Source organism: Bos mutus, chromosome 19 (assembly GCF_027580195.1).
Source record: "Bos mutus isolate GX-2022 chromosome 19, NWIPB_WYAK_1.1, whole genome shotgun sequence".
NCBI lineage: Eukaryota > Metazoa > Chordata > Mammalia > Artiodactyla > Bovidae > Bos > Bos mutus.
The window spans coordinates 20,188,660-20,212,577 of NC_091635.1; the positions used below are offsets into that span (position 1 = coordinate 20,188,660).

The following is a 23,918-nucleotide window of genomic DNA, read 5'->3' on the forward strand; positions in this document are numbered from 1 at the left end:
TGTTGGGTTCTGATGCTAGTCACCTGATTAACCAAAAAGAACTGTGTGGTCGTTATTTTTTAAAGAAAAAGACTTTAACTTCTTTCCGTATCAATTGTTAGGTACATCCCATATGATAGCAGAGAATGGCGGTCAGCTCCCAGAGCTGTGACCAGAACCGCAGTTGCCTGCTGCTGTGGTGGCCGAGCCATGTGACGTGGTGGTGAAGGGGCAGGCGGGAGGCGGGGGCCCCAGCTCTGCCCTCGGATGGAATGGCCTCGGAGCGAGGCCACAGTGCCTGTGTGTGAGATGTGAGAGATGCTGAGGGCAAAAATGGGGACTGGAGGAAAAGTGTGTTAGAAAGCATAATCTGATTCAAGTTGGTGGTGATTGTAATGGTCACCTTTTTGTATCACTTAAAATGGTAGATTATTCATATTTGTAATTTAAAGTACAGTATGATACAAATTAACTTACATACTTTTAGTCAAATTAATATTATAGAAATACAATCTTTATGGTTTTTATAACATTTGCTGTAAAAAAAATAAATTTTTATAGGAGTAGATACTACCTTCTTTAGTATACTCAGTTTCTTGGGTGTTTACTTTTCCCTGAAAGAAATGCAGTCACCTAGAATCACAGTACCTAGAATCATTTGTACCATGTTGAATTGATTGGTGCAAACTGTAGAATGAATTAGACCAAAATGTCATTTGACCAGAAACCCAACTCAGCTCTTTTTTTCTATGTTCCCCCTTTTTAATAAGAAAGAGGCTCTCAGGAGACAGCCAGATTCTGCTCAGAGCTCTGCTTCTATAGTGTGTCCTGGTGTCATTGTGCTTTCGGTCCGTTTACAGTGTATTGTACATCTTATATACTAAAGAATGGGACTTGATACTAGAATGGTATTGAACATAACAATCATGATTTCTCCAAGGAGATTTTTATGTGGTAGATAATAGAATTTTAATCAGCAAAAATAGAAATAATATAGGGCTCCTACTTAACCATGGTTTTTCAGAAAATTGAAGGTTCTAGCATTCTTCTTCTCATGTCTCAATACTGTGGATTTTAACTGTTCCAAACTTTAAACATAAATGGATTCAAGCTGTATGGTCCCTTTTTAAGCATGTTTTACTGAAATATGTCATCTAAAATAAGAGTCATGTGTTCTGTGCTGTTGGCTTTAGTGACTTATTTATAAATTTATGAGTGAAGGGAAAATTAGGATGGCAGTAATCATAAAGGGGAGGAGCACCTGAGGGCTGACTGTGATAGTGGTCATGAAGTTCTGACGTTCCTTATCAGCACATGGTACTCTGTGGATGATCCTCTAGTTCACTTTGCTTCCAAGCTGGCAAAATGACACTTTCTGTTGTTTGTATCTTTAATAATATCTTGATTCTTTGTGTAAAAAGTTGTTTTCTTTTACACATTCCTGTTTTCCTACACATTTATACCTTTTCAAATGTTCACCTTTCCCGGTAACTGACAACACTGGGAAATATGATGGCGCCTGTAAGGTATTGTGTTCCAGTTCCTCTTCTGGACATCCTTTACTCAAGTGTGGGTCCTGAAACTAAGTGAAGTGGTGCAGTGTGCGGTGGCAGAGGGTGAGCGGGAGCACGGGCTGGGTGGGGAGCGCGGGCAGCCATGTGAGCTCAACCTGCTGTTGCCTCGTGGGAGTGCTGCCTCTGTGGTGCCGTTTCTCCCCAGTTTTCATGAGAAACCAGGAGTCTGGAATTATGGGTGAAATTTTTTTGTTGTTTCTATTTCTTTTTTTTTTTGGTGTTGCTGGGTCTTTGTTGCTGTGTGCAGGCTTGTTTTCTCTAGTTGTGATGAGTTAGGCCTGCTCTCTGTTGCAATGCGTGGGCTTCTCAGTGAGGTGGCTTCTCTTGTGGAGCTCAGGCTCTAGGCTCAGGCTTTGGTAGTTGTGGTGCTCGTGGGCTTAGTTGCCCTGTGGCATGTGGGGTCTTCGTGGACCAGGAATGGAACCCACGTCCCCTGTATTGACAAGTGGACTCTTTACCACTGGACCACCAGGGAAGTCCCTGGGTGAAATTCTTGATTTTAAAATGATGGTGGTTTATTCAGATGTTTTAAAAATACTCTCTCATCTTAGCAAAACACTAGTTTGTAACCTATGTTAATGGTAAATTAGGACCTGACATTCTCTAATGGCCCTTGTTCAGATTGTTCTGTTGGTTAGATGCAGATGAGTATCAACCTATAAATTAACGTTAGATTTCTTTACCTGAAAATTTAGCCTTGTAGATTTTTTCCTTACTATTCAAATATGTAAGGTTAATGTTATATATGTGTGTGTGTGTACATGTTAACTTACAAGGAATTATGGTGATTGTATGTTTAAAGTCTTGAATAAGAATATATTGATTAGTCATTTTTAATTGCATTTTCAGAATGTTTCCTATGGATTCCAAGCCTTCGTTGTTAAATCCCGCTGGGTCTATACTGGTCTCATCACCCATAAAACCAAACCCACTGGACCTGCCTCAGCTTCAGCATCGAGCTGCTGTCATCCCACCAATGGTAAGTTTTCAACGTGAGTAAGAAAAGTAGAGTTGAAAACAAAGACCTTTAGAGACATTTCTTCTTTAATCAGTGCTTGATTTTTTTTTTTTAATTGTAGTAAAAATCATATAACATGAAATTTACATCTTAACTCTTACGTGTGCTGTTCAGTAGGGTTAAGTATATGTATTAAACCATCACTCTCCCCTGCCCCCAGCAACCTACACCTTTTTACTGTCTGTTTTATGAATTTCGCTACCTACAGAAGTGGGCTCATAATACAGTGTTTGTGTTTTTTTGTGGCTGTTTTATTTCACTTCGCCTAATGTTCTGAAGATTATTCATATTGTGGCACATGTTGATTCTCCTTCTATCTTAAGACTGCGTGTATAGACCACATTTGATTTATCCATTCATCTGTTGAATGCATTGCTTTTTCAAATGAATTCATGTGAGAATTGATTGAAATGATCCATTTCCAGTTAAGTTAAAAAGAGAAATGTGGTGCTCTAGCCATAAATGTTACTGAGTTTTGTGTTTGTTTTGTTTTGCTATAAGATAATAGTAAATATAAATAGTGTATCTAGATGTTGAATGTTTAGAATAAATTATAGAGGTTATGGTTAGCTTTAGTATACAGTTCCAAACCTAGTTTTATTTGCATATTATCTTATTAATCTCTGTGAATTTGACTCCCTTTTGATCCTGAATTCTGGTATTGGGTATTGATCCTTAGTTATGTTCTAGCTCTTTATTTCAGAGGATAAAAATTTGTTCCCTAGGTCACATGACAATACATAAAAGTTAAGTGTGTGCCTCTGATAAATAGGCTCACCAAAAAAATCATTAAACATTTGTTCATTCGTTGATTTACCCAAATGGACATAAATTGAGGGTCTGCCGAGTTCAAGGTAACATTTTTCTTATGTTTTGTGGAATGTCATAATCTCTGACTTCAGAAAATTTAAAGATTGGTCTTGATAATAAGACATAGAAGCAAATCCTGTTTCTTGTTCTGCCTCAGTTTTTAGAAATTCATTTATTATAATTGGAGGATAATTGCAATGTTGTGTTGGTTTCTGCCATACATCAACATGGATCAGCCATAGGTGTACGTATGTCCCCTCTGCACAATAAAAATTTAAAAGAATTAAAATGTGATGCTCTGTTAGGTTGAAAAATATACTATGAGCAATTCAGAGGAAGGAGTACTTCCTGGTTAAAGAGACACTTAAAAACTCTTCATAGGAAATAATGTTTTGATTGGACCAACGCAGTTCATTTTGCTTTATATTTATAGTAAAAGAAGGAGAAGGCACATTTACATATAAGCTAAAACCCAAAGGCAAGAAAATTATGTGTGTATTATGAGTGCAGTGAAAAATCCTACCTACAGCAGTGGAAAAAACTGTGGGTCTTTAGGTCACAGGTTGTAAAAGGGTCTGCTCTCTGCTAGTCCCAGGATGCGCATATTCATGCCAGAGCAGCTTGGATTCTTTTCTTTATGAGGTGGGAGAGACAGAAGTCAGAGAAAACAGGAGTCTAAGTTGCCCGTTGTGTCAGTGATGTGCACTGTGAGAGCGGAGCAGGCGGCAGCAAGAGGGAAGGCAGGAGGGATGGCAGTGTGGCGTTGGATGGTGGGGCTGGCCTGTCTGAAGAGAACCGCATCTTATGAAGTTGGTGGTGGAGGGGAGGAGATGGGTGAGGCCATGGTGGCTGCCAGACTTCTGGCTGAAGCTGCTGGGGTTCTGCTTTGTACGAGAAGCCAGAGAAGTGTTCAGTGTAGCAAATGAGAAGCTCCATTTTGAATGTGAGTTTTGAGGTGCTTTGAGATAGCTGAGTGGAGTTGTTAAGGGCAGTGACTGTGGAACTTGGAGAAAAATGTCTCAGAAATATTTGCTTATGAGCCATTAACATAGAGGTGACATTTAAATCCACAGGAGTGGGTGTGAGCACCTATGAGGGTCAGGAAGAGGGTGGGCCAGACCTGAGCCACCAGGGGCTCAACGTCTTAAGTTAAAAGCAGATGGAAATACTGTGATTTCTGACTTTGATTTCTCTTAACACAACTTTCGGAGAAGGCAATGGCACCCCACTCCAGTACTCTTGCCTGGAAAATCCCATGGATGGAGGAGCCTGGTAGGCTGCAGTCCATGGGGTCGCTAGGAGTTGGACACAACTGAGCGACTTCACTTTCACTTTTCCCTTTCATGCATTGGAGAAGGAAATGGCAACCCACTCCAGTGTTCTTGCCTGGAGAACCCAGGGGCCTGGGGGAGCTTGGTGGGCTGCTGTCTATGGGGCACACGGAGTCAGACATGACTGTGAGGTGATTTAGCAGCAGCAGCAGCAACACAGGTTTGGGATTTATATCGTGTTCAAATCTGAAAGTAATTGTTTAGCATTTTAAGCATAAAGCTTGAAGATTTCTTTGATTAAAAAAATGGTAAAACCACTTCAAGTAGTCAGATTATATAGAAATAAGGGTTACTTGCAACAGATGGTAAAATGGCTACTTTGTTGGTGTCTGGCGTATTTAGATTTTTTCCTCCCTGTAGGTTTCCTGCACCCCGTGTAACATCCCGATCGGGACCCCTGTGAGCGGCTATGCCCTCTACCAGCGGCACATCAAAGCCATGCATGAGTCGGCACTCCTGGAGGAACAGCGGCAACGGCAGGAGCAGCTGGACCTAGAGTGTCGGAGCTCCACCAGCCCATGCGGTGCCGCCCGGAGCCCCGGCAGAGACTGGGAAGGTGGGTAGTGTGCGCACCGCCCAGGACACAGGTGCAGGTGGTGGGAAACAGAGCTGCATTTGAAACCTAATGGCGCTGTCCTGAACAGATAAAGTTCCTTACCTTAACCTCCGTTAGACTGTCAAGGGATGTCAGTGTTTTTGATCACTGAAGGATGGCGGTGATGTTTTCAGTAGACTTCTTGTTAATGTGAATTTTGTGATGTTCACTTTACTGCTGATGATTGTGTACTGGCTGTTCTTTCTGCTGCGTTCATCTGAGTTTTCAGAGTCAGTGAGAATTACCTGTCCTCCAAGCAAGTCAGGGAAATATTCTAAACCTCTGATATGATGAGATCAACTTGGTGTAGCACAGTCGATCAGACCTTGACTTACCCCTCACTATGGTCGTGGGCAAGCCACTTGACCTTCTCAGCTTTAGTAAAGTGCAAATAATACATCTGTCTGTCTAATCTAGCTATATCTCTGCCTTTCTGAAAACGAATGCACATTCAGTATTGTTTTATAACGTGTGGTTCAGCATTATTTTACATACAGTATGATAATTTACAGCAGTAGTATATTAGCACATGCATAGTGTAATAGACACCTTGAAGAGTGCTGTTATCCTTTGTGTCACTGTTGTTACTTCAAGTGACAGATTTGAGTTGTGCATGTTCTTTTTAGTTGGTGCATGATACACTTAGTTTCTTTTAAAACAAGAAGAAAGGGAGCCATTACTAAATTTTAGTTAATTCTTCTGTTATGGTTAGAAAACGGCACCTAGTAGTCAGTAGTCTGTAGTAGTAGTCTGGTTGATAGTAACTGATGGACTGCCTAGTACAACACACTTAGAATATGAGACCATTAAAGTCTTCTCTGACTATGGTTTCATTTTTTGTAATGATTCAGTAGACTGTTGGTAGTACCTTGTATAAGATAAGGGCTGTTAGCTATAGAACGCCATGCATTTCAAGGACTGTTTAACGTAAAAGTGGAACTGTGGTGCTTAACTGACCCTGCTGACTCCTTGTCCCTGTCCCACCAGGAGTAAACGGTTAGTTACTGAACGTCCTGTGTCAGAGTTTTACATATAAGATTGCTAGTGTTTTAAATATAAATCTTAGGCTATTAAAAATGGGAACCAGATTAATACCCACCATGGCTATATGTATAATAGGTGCTAAATGAATATTTCTTGAATGAAAGTAGAAAAAATATTGTTAACTTGTGAGCTTTTAGTATATTGCCTCTAGAGAATCCTTAATCCCTAACTCAGTAATTGACATAATGTGTACTCAGCAATTACATGTTAAAGGAATGATTTAAATGGAGTAGGATAAAAATGGATTTAGCAGAAGTACTTGTCTTTTGAGGATTCCAATGATGAGAAAAATCTGTCAGTATGAAAATTATAAATTATAGAATAATTTAAGTCTTTTGATCTATCCCTTACATAAATGATTTAGAATAAATTTTTTTAAACAGAATTAAAATGTGGAAAAACTAACATTCAAACAGTGTTTTCTGAACTTATGCTAAAGCTTAGCATTTTTCAGCTGACAACATCTGAATCATTCTAATATGTCTGTATAATTGTTTTAAGAACTGAGGCTCTTTTCTTTATCTCCGTTACAAGTGGGTTATATTGGCAGCCCCAAGTTCTGAGACTTCAGACTGTGAATTGCATTTCTCCATGATCAGTCACATTAATCCATGTGGTTTAGATCTGAATGGTATCCTTTTTTGAATAGTGATACAGTGGTGTTAAACCCAAACTGTCATTATTTATGTGATCAGTATGACACCAAAGTGTTTGTTAATATGACATCACTTTGGTTCAAGGTGACTCTACAAACTGGGGTGGTTGATTACATTTTATTCTAAGGTTAAGTTTTGTTTTAGCTAATCTAGCTAGTATGTTCATCCAGTAATTCGTTTAACAAGTGCTGAAGGCTCTCCTGAATTTATAGCTATTTTGTAGTTTGCTTAAAGGATAATCTCCCAAATAACATTTATATGTTTGCAATTAACTCACTTGTATGTAGAGTGTTTGATAGGAATATTTTCAGTGCAGCATCATAGAATAGTTTATAGAATGGTAAATACAGTGAGAATGAGTTCTAACATATAAACCATTACCAACTGGTGTTGTCCATGTGAGGTAGGAACACAGTTCTGGCTTTTCCTTTCACGGGCTCATTTAGAAGGTAATAGGCAGCACCTGTTGTCCACCTGTTGGATTGTGTTCACCTTCTCTTTATGAGACAGGCGGTTTAAGCCTTTCCATTTGTAGAAAAGCTTGAAAAAGCCTCAGAGAAAAGTTGTTCTCATTTTCTAGTAACATTTATACAAGTTGACTCCTGCTTTAGTTGGAAACCTTTTTTCTGCAGTGAAAGAACTCAGACTTGACATATGTAAAGGTAGAACTTCACTTCTAATGAAGTGAAGTTCTAATGCAGGTTTTAACAAAATCCAACCAAAATAAGAGTTAATGCTTCTGTGCAACTGAATCTAGTTTATCTTTTTTATTTTTTCAACTGAGTACGTGATGACTTAAATGGTTGTATTTAGAACCATCTAAAATTTCATCTTTTTATTTAACACTATTATGACAAGTATATTTATTTTTATGCATGTTTATAAACTTATAAAGCCATCCTTCACTGAATATATATATATATAATGTGCTCTCACGTTAAATTGTCTAGAAAGGGAGACATTTTTTTTTGTAGTTGGTTTATTTTGTAAATCTGCACAGTATTAGGACACTTATTAATCAGTCAGAGAAGGAATGGGTAGCATCATCCTGATGGTGTCCCCAGAGGCATCTGAAATTTCTGCACCCAGTGCTCAGGAAGCCATCACTGCACTGCGGCTCAGAGCTCAGGCCAGGAACTGCACTGCTGCAGGAAAGTCTCCAGCCTTGGTTGGGCAGTTAGGGTGTGAGTCTTTTGAGCCTCAGTTGCCTCCTCTGTCAAAGGGTCTTAATGATCTCAGTCCTGAGAGCTTAACGAGATACTTCCTGTAGTCTTCAGTGCTCTGCCCATAGTACAGATTCCTATTAGCTGATGTTACTTTCAGTGTTTCCGGTTTTTAAAAAATACCTTAATAAGCTCAAGAACATTTTAATTGTGCTAGTCAGTTCTCTACTTGAAACCAGTCACAAACCTTCCACTTCACAGTGAGAGGCGGGAGACCTTCTCTTTAGAAAGGACCTGTGAAGATGCCATGTCACTGCAGTTAAGGGAGAAAGGAATCAAGCAAGAGGGCTATTGTTGAGGGAGAAGGCAAGTTATTTTTCACAGGGGAAGATTATCCACCTAGGAAGCCTGAAGAATTAACTGAGAAGTTATTAGAGCTAAGAGGAAAGTTCATTAAGTTTCTCAGAAAAAATTGATATACAGAGATTTGTATTTATCTTTCTTGTATCTGCAGAAATCAGATATATATATATTTATACTAAATATAAATACTAAACAGATGGTTTTCCTCACAACAAAATAAAAACATCTATTAAAATTATATGAAATTATGAAAAATGACCTGTATGAAAAAATCAACGTTCCTCAATTGGAAAACTCAGTATAAAATGTCAAGTCTCCTGTAAGTATACATCCAGTGAAAATTCCAGTGATACATTGGGGAGGAAGTACTCAAAATGATTTAAATTTAGATTTATCTGAAAGAACAAGTGGATAAAACTAGGTAAGCAAAAGAATAAAAGATGAATGGGAATTTGTTCTGGCAAACGTTAAAATGCCACAGTTTAAAGTGGTTTAGGTTACAGATGATTTTTACTTTCTTTTCTAAAATTATAGTATGTCAATTTTACTTCCTTTAAAAAAAAAAAAGATGATATATATATAATATAGAAAATTATATAATTATATATATTTGTGTTTTTTTCTTAATATGACTGCATATCTGATATGCCCTTGAAATGCTTAAAGTTTATTTTTATACTTCATGTGGAGGTAAATTAGTAGAATAATTTTCATTAGCATTGTTATAGTAAAATTCATAAGCTTGCATAGCCATTCAAAATGATTTTGATCTGCATCTTTTGAAATCCTTCTTCTGTTTCTTGATTGCATTTATTTCTCTAATACTAAGCAGTGGGCTTCAAGAGGCTAATTATAAAAGTCAAAATCCTCAGCATTCTGGTCTCTAATTCAGGGTATACTTGAATTCATAGAATGGCTGGATAATCCGTTGTTTGCCTGTTGTGATCTTTATTGCATGTGAAAAGACTTGATTCTCCTAATAAGAGGACAGAGAAGTTCTTTGTGCTTTGAAAGAAGAAATTGTCATCGGATTTTTGTGGATTTCATTAGGTCAGAGTACTGGTGCTTACACAGAAGATTTGGATGTGTAGGGTTTTGTAACCTAGACCTCTATAGTAGTATAGAGTTGGATCTGCCTCTGGACAGTGTGGGCTGGTCCTGTCACACTTGCTATTTCAATCTGGGGTTCTTCCCTTATGTTGGTAACTTTAACTTCCATAGGAAAATCAGTCGCCTATATGCCCTATGCTGAGGCCACACGTGCTCTAGAGCAGGAGGCACAGATGCACAGTACCGCGGCCAGGTCAGCGTCACCGTGTAGGCTCTCTCCGCAGCCCGGTGTGGGTGCAGTCCGTTCTAGTGGCCCGCCAGGTAAATACCGATCCTCCTGCCGTGGCTGCTGGCCATCCACCTACACTGCTGGCAGGGGTGGTTTGCTCCCAGGACATGTCCCTGCTATTTCAGAATTCCTTTCTTGTTTCTCTGCATCCCATCTTCAGTTGTATTCAGTTGAGATTCACTGGGCCACTGGGAGGTTTGTGTTCATACCTGTATACTGTGACGTTGACTGCCTGTTCTCCTATGAGTACATGTACTTTGTGAAAATCTTGAGATCCACCCCCTGCTAAAAAATATTCCAGTGTCTATGAGAGTCAGAATCAGTGTTTCTCAAATTATGCGAGATGCAAAGAGGACATATAACTGGCTGTCAGTCATATCTGTATATTTTGTAGAGTTGTAATATCAGCTGTCCCTAAGAAATACCCTTCTTTTCACCTCCTGTGTGAGGTTCAAGGAGTGGTGCAAAGAGAGAAAAAATCACTAAAGATTGCCATTTGCATAAGCTGAACAGAAATAGTCTGAAATGGACATCAGTCTGAAAGCTCTGGTTTGACAGGGAGTTGAGTATTTCAGTGTCACAGATACCATTTGTGACCTGAGTATGGATACAGATTTAATCTAAGTGAATTCATCTTGCACTTACAATTGAATTGTGATTGAAGAAATAATTGGGATAGGTGGGAACATCACAAACTAGGAAATTGACTATTTCGAATAATTTTTTTCTTCCTTTTAAAAGTCCTCCAGCCTGCTCCACATCAGGTGATAACTAACCTCCCTGAAGGGGTTCGGCTTCCAACAACTCGGCCCACTCGGCCGCCGCCTCCTCTCATCCCGTCATCGAAAACCACAGTGGCTTCCGAGAAACCATCGTTTTTACTGGGAGGCTCCATCTCGCAGGTAAGAGGGCTTCTCTTCCCAGGAGATTCTCTGTTGGTTACTGTTTTGTAAAGATTTTCCCTCCCTCCCATATTTATTTGTCAGAGTCTAAATGAAAATCTATTTATGACGAGACATTGACTTAAAAATGCAGCAGTCGCTTTGTCTTCCATGGCACATGCAGGTTTGTTCAAGTTAGGTCCCCAAATTGAGTGAGTGTGTCATGTGGCCACTCAGATCTCTGTCTGCTTAATCAGTGGTCAGCTAATGATCAGGGAGCTCTGTGCCCGAAGGACTTAAATTCCCCAGTCTTTACCAAGGGGCTCATCAGCCAGGCAGCCGACAACACTGCCTTCCTCCTCACTTCCTGCTATCACAGAGCCTTGAGGTGGGACCACACATGGTGAGGACACACGGCCTTCTGGAGTCTCCCCTGGCCGGTGTGCAGCCTGCACACGTGTATGGCCTTCTAGGTCCCCAGGGAGATGCTGGACCTCTGCAGACCCCTGTGGACATCTCGTTCTTTAGCTTGTCCTTTTTGTGGGGAGGTGTGGGGTCTACCTCAGAGGATGCAGGATCTTAGTTCCCTGACCAGGGATGGAACCCTCACCCTTTGCCGTGGAAACATGGAGTCTTAACCACTGGACCACTAGGGACGTCCCTCTTACAGTTTATGGTTAGCCTGATTGTTTGCTCCGACTGCCTCGGCCAGGGGAGAAGTTAATCCATTGACTCTAATTGTTTCTGACAAGCCTACACCTGCTTCCCCACCCCGTCAGGCCAGATCAAGACAGCTTTGCAAGTGGGGTCTCTTAGAGAACCGCTCAGCCAGTCTGATAATGACAGTCACCTGAGACTGACCCCCCGTACTTTCATGTGACCAGAGCTGTGGGTTCTAAGGGCTGAAGCAGACCGGCAATGGGGGTCAGCAGAGCAAGTTCACAGGTCACAGAGCTCACAGTTCTCACCGGAGTTTGCCGTTTTCCTGAATAAATGCTCCCAGATTTCTATAGGTCTTTGGTTATAGAGTTGGAAAAGAGTTCTTAAAGGGCTGATTCTTAACCTTCCTGCTAGTTTTCTGGTTTGGTTGCGTTTGTGGAGGAGGGTCTTTGGAAGTTCTTCCTCCACCATTTTTTCAAGGGATAAATGCAGTTAATAATAAATGCAGTTAATAATAATAGCTACATCTGAGGGTATGGTTAAGTGTTTTCAGTTATGTAATTTGTTAATAATACACATCAATCTACCTAAAATTTAGGGTGATTTTGGAAGATGTCTTGCTCCTTTTAAAAGCTTTTAAAATTTAACCAATCTGCGACGAGGATTTTCTTGCTTTATGTATACTTATTCTTAGTTTTGGTGTGGGGGGTGGATGGGTGGTAGGTTTTCTAAACAGAAATGTGTACCTTAACTCTAGAGTTGACCTTGTGAAGAGACAGTGTTATTCTAGTCCTTTAACATTATTTTTAGGGAACACCCGGCACTTACTTGCCTTCTCCTAATCAGGCCTCCTACGCCCCCGAGGCAGCGAAGCCCTCAGCAGGCTCCATCTCTCTGGGACTGCCGCGGCAGCAGGAGGCCGCCAAGCCAGGTCAGTGAGGAGGGGGGGACCGTGGCCGCTTTTGTGGCGCACCAGTCGGGGACTTGGCACTTGAGCTCATTCTGTCTTGCTCTGGCCCACAGCCACAGTGCCCTACATCAAGCAGGAGGAGTTCTCTCCCCGAAGCCAGAACTCACAGCCTGAGGGTTTACTGGTCAGAGCCCAGCACGAAGGGGTGGTCAGAGGTAAGACACACTGTAGGGCAGAAATATACTCTGGTCCCCAGTAAATGGGTTAAGGGAAGTCAGTAATATGTTTTAAAGATGGGCTCTTAAATTAGAGCCTTTAAATTTTCTTTCCATATAAAAATCATTTTAAAACTTTGAAATTTTGTGTTTCTGCAGTGCTTTTTAAAAATTGTGAAATTATTTTTAAAGTATGTTTCAATAAAACACTGTTCCTTTTGTGCTGCTGTTCCCCTTTTTTTCTCGTCTCTCCCAAGCAGGGGCTGGTTTTGTTGGCCTGTTTTTCTTCTAGGTGTGGGGGTGTGATTGGCTGATGATTCTGTTGTTATCCAGGTACCTCAGGAACCATTCAAGAAGGAAGCATAACTCGGGGAACACCCTCTAGCAAACTCTCTGTGGAAAGCATCCCATCCCTCCGAGGTTCCATCACCCAGGTCAGTTGTTCTCCTTCCCAAGACCCAAACCACAGCTGGTGAGAAAACCAGAAGTGAAGTCTCAAGTGGGTTGGCCATTCTAGCACAAATTTTGTGACAAAGTTGTTCATTGTTCTGGGATTTGGGACAGGTCTCAGTGATAAACCTGTGATAAACCTCAGATGATAAACCACAAGCCAAATCATCTATACTGTGTTTCATTGAAAAAGGTGGATTATTTGCAGATTGTCAGAAAAAACAAGTTATAATTGATGCAACTCTGCCTGGCAAAGCTTTTAACATGTGTTCAGCTTAAACAGAAATTGAGAGGAAAATCATAAATTGTTTGCTTGCTTTTACAACTTGTCTTTTTCTTACAAATTTTGAAAAAACTTGACTCCATTTGCATGAGTTTAGGCCTTAAGACAAATTTTGTTTCTGAGAGTTAAGTGCTTTCATAGTGGTTTGACCTTGAGGTGGGGAAGAAGGCTGACTCAGTTCATATACCTGTTGGCATTTTAGGAAGTTTTGCATGGAGGGTTCAAGGACCAAGGTACAGTCTTCCTTTATAAAACATGTCCGGTTTCCCATCATGTGCTGGCCTTTCTTATTTGAGGTCATGGCTTGATCTGATGCTTGGTGTGGCAGGTTACATTTTCTGAGCATTTGTGTCCTGTCAACTGAAGTGATGCTCATGCTGCCTGTGTCTGATTGAATGGCAGGGGACCCCAGCTCTGTCCCAGGCTGGCATACCCACTGAGGCATTGGTGAAGGGACCTGTTTCTAGACTGTCCATTGAAGAGAGCAGTCCTGAGAAAGGCCGGGAGGAAGCCGCCTCCAAAGGCCATGTTATTTACGAAGGCAAAAGTGGACACATCTTATCCTATGATAGTAAGTATCGCCTCTCCACTCCAAGGCTGGTGCTGTCACATGTGACAGGGGTGTGGGGCTGGCTCATTACCTGCTGGCTTTGGGAAAGTGAGTTTTCTTTCCCCAAGCCCAGGTTTCCTCTCTGTAATGTAAAAAGGGTTAACGTGAGTACTTCTCTTGAAACTTTGGTGAAAAATTAACTGAGTTAGTCAGTGAAAAGTGCTTAAGAGCGCGGAGCCCAGAGTAAGTGTCCCCTGAGTGGTGGCTCCCCACTGCCAGCTGTGGTCATTAGATTTAGCCTAGGAAAAGAATCTCTGTTTAATAGAACCACAGCTAAATGTCTGCTCAGCAAAAACAAGTCCCTGTGAATGCTGTTTGACCCCCTTCTATTTTAAAGGAATGCCAGTTTTACTTGTTAAGGAGTAGATAGTAGTCTGATCATCCTAGAAAGAGTACTGAATTTAAATTCACCTTAAATGTAATTGTTTTAATGCCTGTCTCTAAACATTCATCTTTAGATGTGTTCATGAGTTTAAGTTTCAGCTTGCCCACTGTTATGAGCAGTGTGCTGAAATCGCACTGTCCTGCCCAGACATGCGTCTCCCCTTTTTCCACTGTGTCCACCCTGGCTCAGCTGGCGATGACTATCATCAGTCGCATTGCTGTGTCCAGTGACCCTTACCTGAAATTTCATGTGCCCAGATCCCTTTTCAGCAGTTTGATCGCCTGCTGTCTGTAGTACCTGTTAGTGGTAACTGCCATTAGTTAACCTGGACCCATCACTATTGTTAAGTTCCTTGAGGGAAAGGACCTAATTTACACCCTATATCTGCAATCCTGGTTTATGCCTGACCAGTAAATATATTTGAATGAATGAAAACATTTTTATAAATATCATCTACACAGAGGTAGGTATGTAGTAGATTAAGACCAGTTTTTATATTACCTTCATGAGATCATGAGATCATGAGGTTAAAGTAACTTATTTAGGCCTTGGGCTAATAGGCCTTGGGCTCTATCCGAGCAGTGCTTGTGTCTGTGTTCTGCAGATATTAAGAATGCCCGAGAAGGGACAAGGAGTCCGAGAACAGCTCATGAAATCAGTCTCAAAAGAAGCTATGAATCAGTGGAAGGAACAATAAAACAAGGGTTGTCCATGAGGGAGTCTCCCGTATCAGCACCGCTGGAGGGTAAAGTGTTTCCAGAGCTCTGTTTAGATACATTTAATTCTGTACAGCCAGTTTGCATTGTTGGGTTAGGTTGCATTTAATATCTGTCATTTCTACCTGAAATTTATATCAATCTATAAATGAAACATATCATGTAGTATAAAATGTGTAATAGTAATTAATATACTAATATGAAAGTTGTATTAGTAAACATTTAAATTCATGTTCATCTCTACATATAAATCAAGCAGTACATGACAGTGAAGGGGGAAGTAAAGACAAAATTGATCTTATCATAGGTAGCTGTTAGAATGCTCATGTAATTTGTAGATTGATCCTGTTTAAGTGAGTTTAAAAATGTGAAGTTCATCATGAGCATTTGTTTTTATTGTGGGGCCGGCAGAGTGGTATATAACGTACAGAGCAGAGACGTGTTTGAATCTCGCTCTTTCCTGGTGCGTCTGTCTGTGCCCATCTCTTGCTCTGTCAGCTGAGGGCTTGCACCTGCAGTCATGTAAGGAAGAGAGACAGCTGTGCAGCCCTGTGCTGATCATGTGGCATTGCCTTCATCACACGATCACCATGGTTTGTTTTGTGAATGGTTCACTTTCCTTAAGTCTTAACCTGACTCAACTGTTCTGTTTTAATCTAGATGAGAAATGGGAAACAGGGTAAGAATTCCTCAGTCTTGAAGGCCTGTTGAAATTTTCTAAGAGCTGAATTTTCTCTGTAGTTAAAAAAAAATTCTTACTTTCCTCGATTCAAATTTGTTGGCAATGTAACATGAAACTTCTGAAAAGGTTATTTACTTTTGTTTTGGTTTGCATCTTTAGTGTATTTTATCTGTTTTTGAGGTATCCATCTTTCATGTTTTTCTCTTCAGAACTTAACAGTGATTTCCTAACCCTAACCCTCTGTATTTTCTCTCACCTTGATAAAAAAGCACTGAGAATTTAGACTTGGCTTTGAAAGTGTTGTTCTCTAGGCTTTGACTTAGATGTCTTCCTTGGCCATTTTCTGTTTGCAAAAATGTTTGAAAAGAAATGGTTTTAAAAGTGGATACTTCCAGCTTTTACTGTTTTTTCCATGATGTTCTTCTGAATAGTTTGCAAATCCAAAACGGTTCACCTTTTTCCATGGAGCTTATGTCAGAAGTGTGTCCTCTTAGAACAGTTAGTTGTGTGCCTGAGTTGACACCTGTGCTGTATCTAACACCAGAACCGCCTGCTTGTTTTGAAAGGGCTCATCTGCCGTGCACTGCCCAGGGGGAGCCCTCACTCTGACCTCAAGGACAGGACCGTGCTGTCTGGGTCCATCATGCATGGTAACTCTCTGCTTGTTTGCTTCTGTTCACAACTGTCTCAGGGGCGAAGTAGTTTGAAATTAACGTGCAGGATGTAAAGCCTGTTTTTCAAGGTATCTTCCCTTTTGACATGTTAGGTATTTAAACCCTAACTATAACTCTTCTCTGAGGTTCATAGTTTATTTCAAGATGATAGTTGCTTAATCTTTTAATACAGACATCTTCATTATGTAAGAAATACTCTTGACTGTGCTGAATGATATATTAAGTCTTGAACAACTCTCCCCCCACCCCCGGCCAAATAATGGCCAATGAATATTTACATAAGGATCTTACTGTAAACAGAAAACTGATTAGAAACTGCAAACAGCAAGGCATTAATTTCTTTATATTGTGGTAATTTATATGCAACAAAATTTACTGTTAAAACAGTTTTTAAGTGTATAGTTCAGTGGCATTAATTTACCATGTGTGTTTCTTGAATCCTTCTTTGAAGGCACACCAAGAGCGACAACTGAAAGTTTCGAGGATGGCCTTAAGTACCCCAAACAGATTAAAAGGGAGAGTCCACCCATCCGAGCTTTTGAAGGTGCCATCACCAAAGGAAAGCCCTATGATGGCATCACCACCATCAAAGAGATGGGGCGCTCCGTTCACGAGATCCCCCGGCAGGATGTGTTGGCTCAGGAGAGTCGGAAAACCCCCGAGGTGGTGCCGAGCGCTCGGCCCGTCATTGAGGGCTCCATCTCCCAGGTACCATCCGCTCTGGACCGCAGTGCAGCAGTAGTTATCGGTGGTTCTAGATCATTTTAAACATCAGGTCTCCTGAAAGTAAATGTGGAGGTCTCTGTGACCTCAGTTCTGGTCTGGGAGCATGTGCGGCATGGGCACTCAGCAGTCCTTCCCTGGCACACGCCACTGTGGAACCTGAGATGGAGCCGGGCTGCAGGGTTGCCTGTAACACTTGTCTCTTGACCCACAGGGCACACCCATCAAATTCGACAGCAGCTCGGGTCAATCTGCCATCAAACACAATGTCAAGTCCCTGATCACGGGGCCTAGCAAACTGCCCCGTGGGATGCCTCCACTGGAAATTGTGCCCGAGAACGTGAAAGTGGTAGAAAGGGGCAAGTATGAGGACGTGAAGGCAGGAGAGCCCGTGCGGTCCCGGCACACATCGGTGGTGAGCTCCGGCCCCTCAGTCCTTAGGTCCACTCTCCACGAAGCTCCCAAAGCACAGCTGAGCCCGGGGATTTATGAGGACGCCAGCGCACGGCGCACGCCAGGGAGCTACGCCAGCACCGTGTCCCGGGGCTCGCCCATGCTGAGCAGAGCTTCCGAAGGTGTGTTGCTCTCATATGCTGTCTGACCATTCATGCTGTCCACCGCAGCACGTGGCCCAGCGTTGGTTCCAGGGGCTTGCAGCCTGTCTGCTGTGCTCTGGGAGACTGGCTGCCCATGAAAATAGGCATCATTGCAAGTAAAATGTCTAATGTTCTCATTAAGTGCAGGGTGCACTGCAGTCCAGAAATGGTGGAACAGGTCATGCTTGAGCATGGATTTTCAGCTAGGCCGTGAGAATTTCTGGAAGTTGGTCTGGATGGTCAGCTCTCTTCACTGTCTGCTGTGTGTCTGCTGTCTGAGTGCTCAGGTCATGGGGCTGGCTGCTTAGGGTGAATCAAGGTTCTTACTGTACTGAGTTGGACACATTCCTTAGCTTTTTTGTGCTCTAGTGTCCTCATCTGTGAACTGGTGGTGTAATACCAAGGCTGGCCTCATAGGATTGCTATGCAGATAAAGTGAGGTGATATGTTGAAAGGACTTTGGCAGAATAGTGCACAGAGTGTGGGAAGAACTCGGTAACTGTGAACTGTTATTACTGTCGGTTCTGTTTTATGACCAGAACCCACCCCTCCTAGGGGTTCATGCTGCTGCAGAGACATCTGGGGGATGAGAGGCATGGATTTTTACCAGGTGGTCTGTGAACAATCTGAGGCCCTTAGAAGTATTTCCACTGAGCGTTTTAGATTGTATTGCAATACTCGTTTATCGAGGGCTTATGTGCAGACTCCCGTGGGCGGTTGGAGGGGCCACACAGAGGGAGTAGAAGAGGGAAATGTCCGTCTAGGGCCATGGTGTAAACCTACATCCTGTTGGTTCTGGTCTTGAAGGAGGAGAATTGCCCTGCAGAGGGAGAGGCTCTGCCTGTTAGAGCGAGCTGCGGCAGGGAAGGGAGGTGATAAACCAGCATGATTTCTTGGCTTCCACACGTAGGTTTGTGTGATCACAGCAAAGTCGATATTATCAAAATAGTAATTAGATGGTGCTCATGGTTGCACGGTGTTGTGTATTACTGTTGTTGAAGTATACCCTATGAAATGGCCAAACTTGTAAATTTTATCCTCTGTTTCACCACAGTTACTGAAACAGTGGAAGGTGATGGCTGGTAGGGTTTTCGTTTGGACTCAGTAGAACTAATGAGATAATGAAACTTCTGAATAATGTCCTGTAGAGAAGAAGAAGCTGGAGCAGGGAGGAGGCCAATGCTGGTGAGGAAGTCTGTGTGGAAGCACAGAGCAGGGAACACTGTGTGACCCAGCAAGGAGCCAGGCAGCCAGGCAGAGAGAGGGTGGAGGCTTGGTGTGGGCAGGGTCTGGAGGCATTAGCCTATCAGGTCAGAGATGACAAAGCACTGAGCGTCGACTTTCATTCGTAATTTTAGGTGATAAACCGGGCTGTGACCTGAAAGGGGGCAGTCTCCCAACCCAGAGGTGCCTGCATGTTCTGCAAGATTGATTGTTTCATGTTTAGTAGAAAGAGAAGATCAAAGAGATATATGTATATGGTCTGTATTGGAATGGTTGAGAAATAGATTAACATTATCCTACTTAACAAGCTTGCTTAAGGATTTGTGGTGTTGGCTGTTTTTTTCTAGTTACAATTTCTTCTGGCAAGTCTGCTAATCATGAGAGGAAGTCAACCCTGACCCCTACCCAGAGGGAGAGCATCGCAGCCAAGTCTCCGGTGCCTGGCGTGGACCCTGCAGTGAGCCACAGCCCCTTCGAGCCGCACCACAGGGGCGGCACCCCCGGGGAGGTGTACCGGAGCCACCTGCCGGCACACTTGGACCCAGCCATGCCCTTTCACCGGGCTCTGGATCCTGGTAAGCACAGTGCTCAGTGAAAACTGAAGGCAGAGCAGTAACACGGCTGTGTGCCTCTTTAGACGTTCTGTACAGAATGCAGGCAGTCACGTGTGTTATTAGGATACAGTTTAGTGGATTTTCACAAACTCTACAGCTCAAGCCCCCAAATCAAGACGCAGAATATTACCAGCACCCCTTAAAGAATTAAAATACTGGGTATGTGGAAAGCCCTCTTGTGTGTGGCATTTGATTGGAAAGTGGGTTCATGTGAAGAACTGTTTTTAAATAACACAGGCATACTTCATACATTTTAGTTTACAACATAGCCTTTCTTCACCAGTGTTCTGATCTCTAGTCAGGGCACTGGTTACACCTCACAGTTCTTCCTTATGCAGATGATACATCTCCAGGTTTGTCTTTTTAAGTGAAGTTGAAGTTTAAAAACACACCAAAGGAATCTGTCAATAAATACAGTATCCTTCTAGATTTTTTTCCTCATCTTTTAAAATTATCTAGTCCATACCTAATTCAGATTCTATATTGAGTCTTTCCAAAACAGCAGCGTCATTTTTTCATTGTTTCATTATTGTAGTAGCAAGTACAGCTGGAAGGAACTTTTGAACAGATACCACTGACCGTCAGTGAACATGGTCTTAGTAGGTGTAGAAGCATGTAGGTTTTCTGGAGGGTGGGCTTCCCTGGCACAGCAGTGCTGCCTGCGGGGCCCGGGACAGTGGGCTCTGCCCAGGAAAGGGCTTCCTGTCCACAGGTGGTGGAGCATCTCTGCTGGACTGTGTGAGGTCAGTACCATCACATTGTCTGTCACCTGAAAACGTCAGGTCCCTGAGGCGCCCACACATGCCTGATTGTTCAGGGCCTGTCCCCAGAGCTGGGGCGGGAGCCTCACCCCTACCCCCCACTGTCGGCTGAGAGACCCCACTGGGAGGGCTAGAGGAAGGGGGAGCAGACACTCCGAGAGTCTGTCATTTGTTCTTCTCAGGAGAAAATGTGTTCCTAAACTATATCACTCAAACTCTCAGACAGAAGTGAATGTTTATGCTTTCATTTAGTGTGTATCATAATCCTTTATTTTATAGCAGTTTTCTTTGCTTGTCATTGTTGAGCTTGAGCTGGATTATCAGTATTTTGAGGATAGAGGCATCATCTCCTGTTGCAGTTTTGTTGGGATGTAGTGGACCTCCGGCACTGCATAAAGTTCACTGTGTGTGCTCAGCTCATGACCGCACCTACAGTGTTCAAGCACCTGCGTCATGGGGGCCTGGTCCTGCTGCTGCCTGTTGGTGCAAATAAAGTTTTATTAGAATACAAGCCATGCCTGCTTGTTTGTTTTGTCTGTGGCGGTTTTTACACTGTAATGGCAGAGTTGAGTCAGTGTGACAGAGCCATAATGTCCACAAATCCTCACATATTGACCATCTGGCCCTTTGACTAATCTCTGCTGTACACACACACACTGATTAAATGCCCATGGACAGTTCATTTTCAGCACCCTCCCCCCCAAAAAAATAAAGTTACCATTTGTTACAAATTTTTCCATTTCTTTGGAAACTTCAGGTGAAAAATCTATTAAAGTTACATGTCAAAGACTGAAAGTGAAACTACTTGAGAGTAGGTTTTAGCTGCTGTTCTGGTGGTAAAGGTTAATACTTTTGTTTTGTCTGATCTGTCATCCTGGTTTTCGTTACATCTGACATTAGGATGTTTATATTCACACTGCTGCTCTGTCAAGGTCCAAAAGGAATCTGCCGTAATCCTGTGTCCCCCTCCCCCTGCCCCAACCCTGAGGTTGGTAGAAGCTGATTGTGCTCAGTAGCTCAGCAGATGGTTCTTTTCCTTACTCTTTCTGTGGGTGATGTTTAGCAAGTGGATTCTGCACAGACTCAACTACATGCCTGTCTCTGCTCTCTCCATCAGCAGCCGCTGCTTACCTGTTCCAGAGGCAGCTGTCACCGACCCCCGGCTACCCCAGTCAGTACCAGCTCTACGCAATGGAGAACACGCGCCAGACCATTCTCAATGACTACATCACCTCCCAGCAGATGCAAGTGGGCCTGCGGCCTGACGTAGCCAGGGGGCTGTCTCCCAGAGAGCAGCAGCTGGGGCTCCCGTACCCAGCGACCAGGGGTGTGTGTCTGTGCCCAGGACTAGTGCTTGGTGGGCGGATGATAGGAGGAAGGAAAAGCAGGCTCTGTAGCCGTTAGCCTTGAAGGCAGACAGGATGATGCATCGAAACAGGCTGTTTTGGCAGCACTGGAATAACGAGGCCAGATCGATGTCCTTGAGGTTGGAACCCGTGGTCTGGCCAGCTTCACACTCTCCCCCCACGTACAGGGTGGGGGTTGGGGGTGGGGCAGTGTTCGTCTGTTACTCTGATGAAGCAGGTCTTTCAGAGTCATGCTGAACTTAAGCACTTTTTTTGTCCTGTATGCAAATTATTTTGGGGTTAGAGAAACCCAAGAGCCATGTGCAGTTCTTTATCTTTAGAATAACCCTTTAAACATAATTTTGTTTTTTCTTTTGAACAGGAATCATTGACCTGACCAACATGCCTCCAGCAATTTTAGTGCCTCACCCCGGGGGGACGAGCACCCCCCCCATGGACAGAATCACATATATTCCTGGTACACAGATCACCTTCCCGCCCAGACCTTACAGCTCCGCGTCCGTGAGTCCAGGTGGGTCTGCGCATGCCCCTCTCTGCTGGGAGCATTGTGCTCCCGTGTTGCCAGCACACCCTCTATGGGTGTTTTGGGCACTTTTCCCCAGTCTGCTGTTTTTCGTTTACTGTCTAGTCATGGGTCCTCCACAATGTCTGTCCCTAGATCCTCTGAGAGCTCCTGGGAGCTCGTGTTATGCTCCAATATCATTGAAACTCTTAGGAAAGCACACTTCCTACTGCTCAGATTTGGAGCTTTCTGAAAAATGTTCAGTCACTTGAGAAGGTAAAGCTTGTTTGATGCACTTGCCAGGTTGGTGTTATTGTCCTCAGGCTGCAGGTTTGTGTGTTTTCCAGGACACTCGACACACCTTGCAGCCGCGGCCAGTGCTGAGAGAGAGCGGGAGCGGGAAAAGGAGCGGGAGCGCCTTGCCACGGCCTCCTCGGACCTCTACCTGCGGCCGGGTGGGTGGAGGCACTAGCCTCGTGCTCAGGGTGGGATGCCCTCAGACAGTGGGGCCCTTGCGTGTGTAGGCTGCTGAGCTGCCAGGCAGGGCGGAGGCAGTGGTGTTGTCATGGGGACGGTGGCATTTGGATTTAGCAATACCAGTTGGGTCTGAAAACGCTGGGCTCAGAGCTCATTAAAGCTGAAGCCATCCAGCAGAGGCTCACAGAAGATTCTTGAAGATAGGTGTGGCATTTGGGTTGGCGTGTAAAGGGAGGATGCAGTGTGCTTAGAAGGTTGTCTGATTAATGTAAAAGAAATCCCTCAGTGTCTGACTGTAGGAGGTGCTTTAATGAATCATGAGCTGTTCTTGTCGTTTAATCACTCAATTGTGTCCTGCTCTCTGTGTCCCCATGGACTGTAGCCTGCCATCCTTGGGGTTCTCCGGGCAAGAATACTGGAGTGGGTTGCCATTTCCTTCTTCAGGGGATTTTCCTACCCAGGAATTGAACCCGCGTGTCTTGCATCTCCTGCATTGGCTGGTGGATTCTTGACCACTGAGCCACCTGGGAAGTGGATCATGAACTAGCACCATAATATTGATTGTATGTTGATTGTATAGAAACTGCAGAAATTGACTTAACTGAAGAAAGCCAGGTACAAATCCTACATAATGTCTGTAGGAACTATGTTTTAAAAATGCTTGTGATCCCACTGATGAATAACATGCAGCTTTAAGTCCATCAAACATAACTTTTCTCCATCAAACATTTGAAAGTTTGATAGTATTGTGTTTGAGGAAACACTGCCTCTTACACACTGTCAGTGGTAGTATAAACAGGGATAACCTTTTCAGAGACATAAAAATATGAGCAATAATCCAGTCCTAGGAATGCACTCCTGTGGGAACGCTCACATAAACTGCTGTGTGGTCAGACGGGAGGGAATCGCTGAATGGCTGTGCTAAGTGGTATGTGCTCTGAAAAAAAAATATGGCTGTTTGCTAGAACTGCCAGCTCAAGTGAGAAAGAGTGAGTCTGAGAGCCCGAGGAGGTGGAGGAGAGAGTGAGGAAAAGGAACTTGAGGTCCTGCGAGTGAAGGAGCTTTGCTGTGGGAGCCATGGTCAAGTGGAGGAGCCACGGAGCTGCGGGCCGGGCAGCCTTGGGCCCTGCTGCAGCAGAAGCTCATCATTTGCATTGTGATTCAGAGACAGTTGTTCCAGGCTTGATTTTGGAAATAAGAAACACACCAGAGTTTGAGGAAAAGTCAGAGACAAACTTCCTGATTTGTATTAGTGCTCCGGTATTGGTGGTTTTTTGTTTCTCTTTGGAATCAAGATAGAGACTTGTCACAGGAAT

At 43.1% G+C, this 23,918-nt stretch overlaps 1 protein-coding gene across 1 annotated transcript in view; it reads left to right on the forward strand.

Moving 5' to 3' along the window:
* NCOR1 (nuclear receptor corepressor 1) overlaps positions 1-23,918 on the forward strand; it is a 114,667-nt gene that overhangs the window by 72,409 nt on the left and 18,340 nt on the right. Inside the window, 15 exon segments of the mRNA XM_070389549.1 lie at positions 2,403-2,532; positions 5,073-5,268; positions 10,614-10,774; positions 12,224-12,344; positions 12,437-12,538; positions 12,872-12,972; positions 13,674-13,842; positions 14,871-15,011; positions 16,231-16,314; positions 16,790-17,046; positions 17,276-17,636; positions 19,229-19,456; positions 21,374-21,583; positions 21,985-22,134; positions 22,473-22,580. Of these exon segments, the coding sequence (XP_070245650.1) occupies positions 2,403-2,532; positions 5,073-5,268; positions 10,614-10,774; positions 12,224-12,344; positions 12,437-12,538; positions 12,872-12,972; positions 13,674-13,842; positions 14,871-15,011; positions 16,231-16,314; positions 16,790-17,046; positions 17,276-17,636; positions 19,229-19,456; positions 21,374-21,583; positions 21,985-22,134; positions 22,473-22,580 (2,519 nt within the window).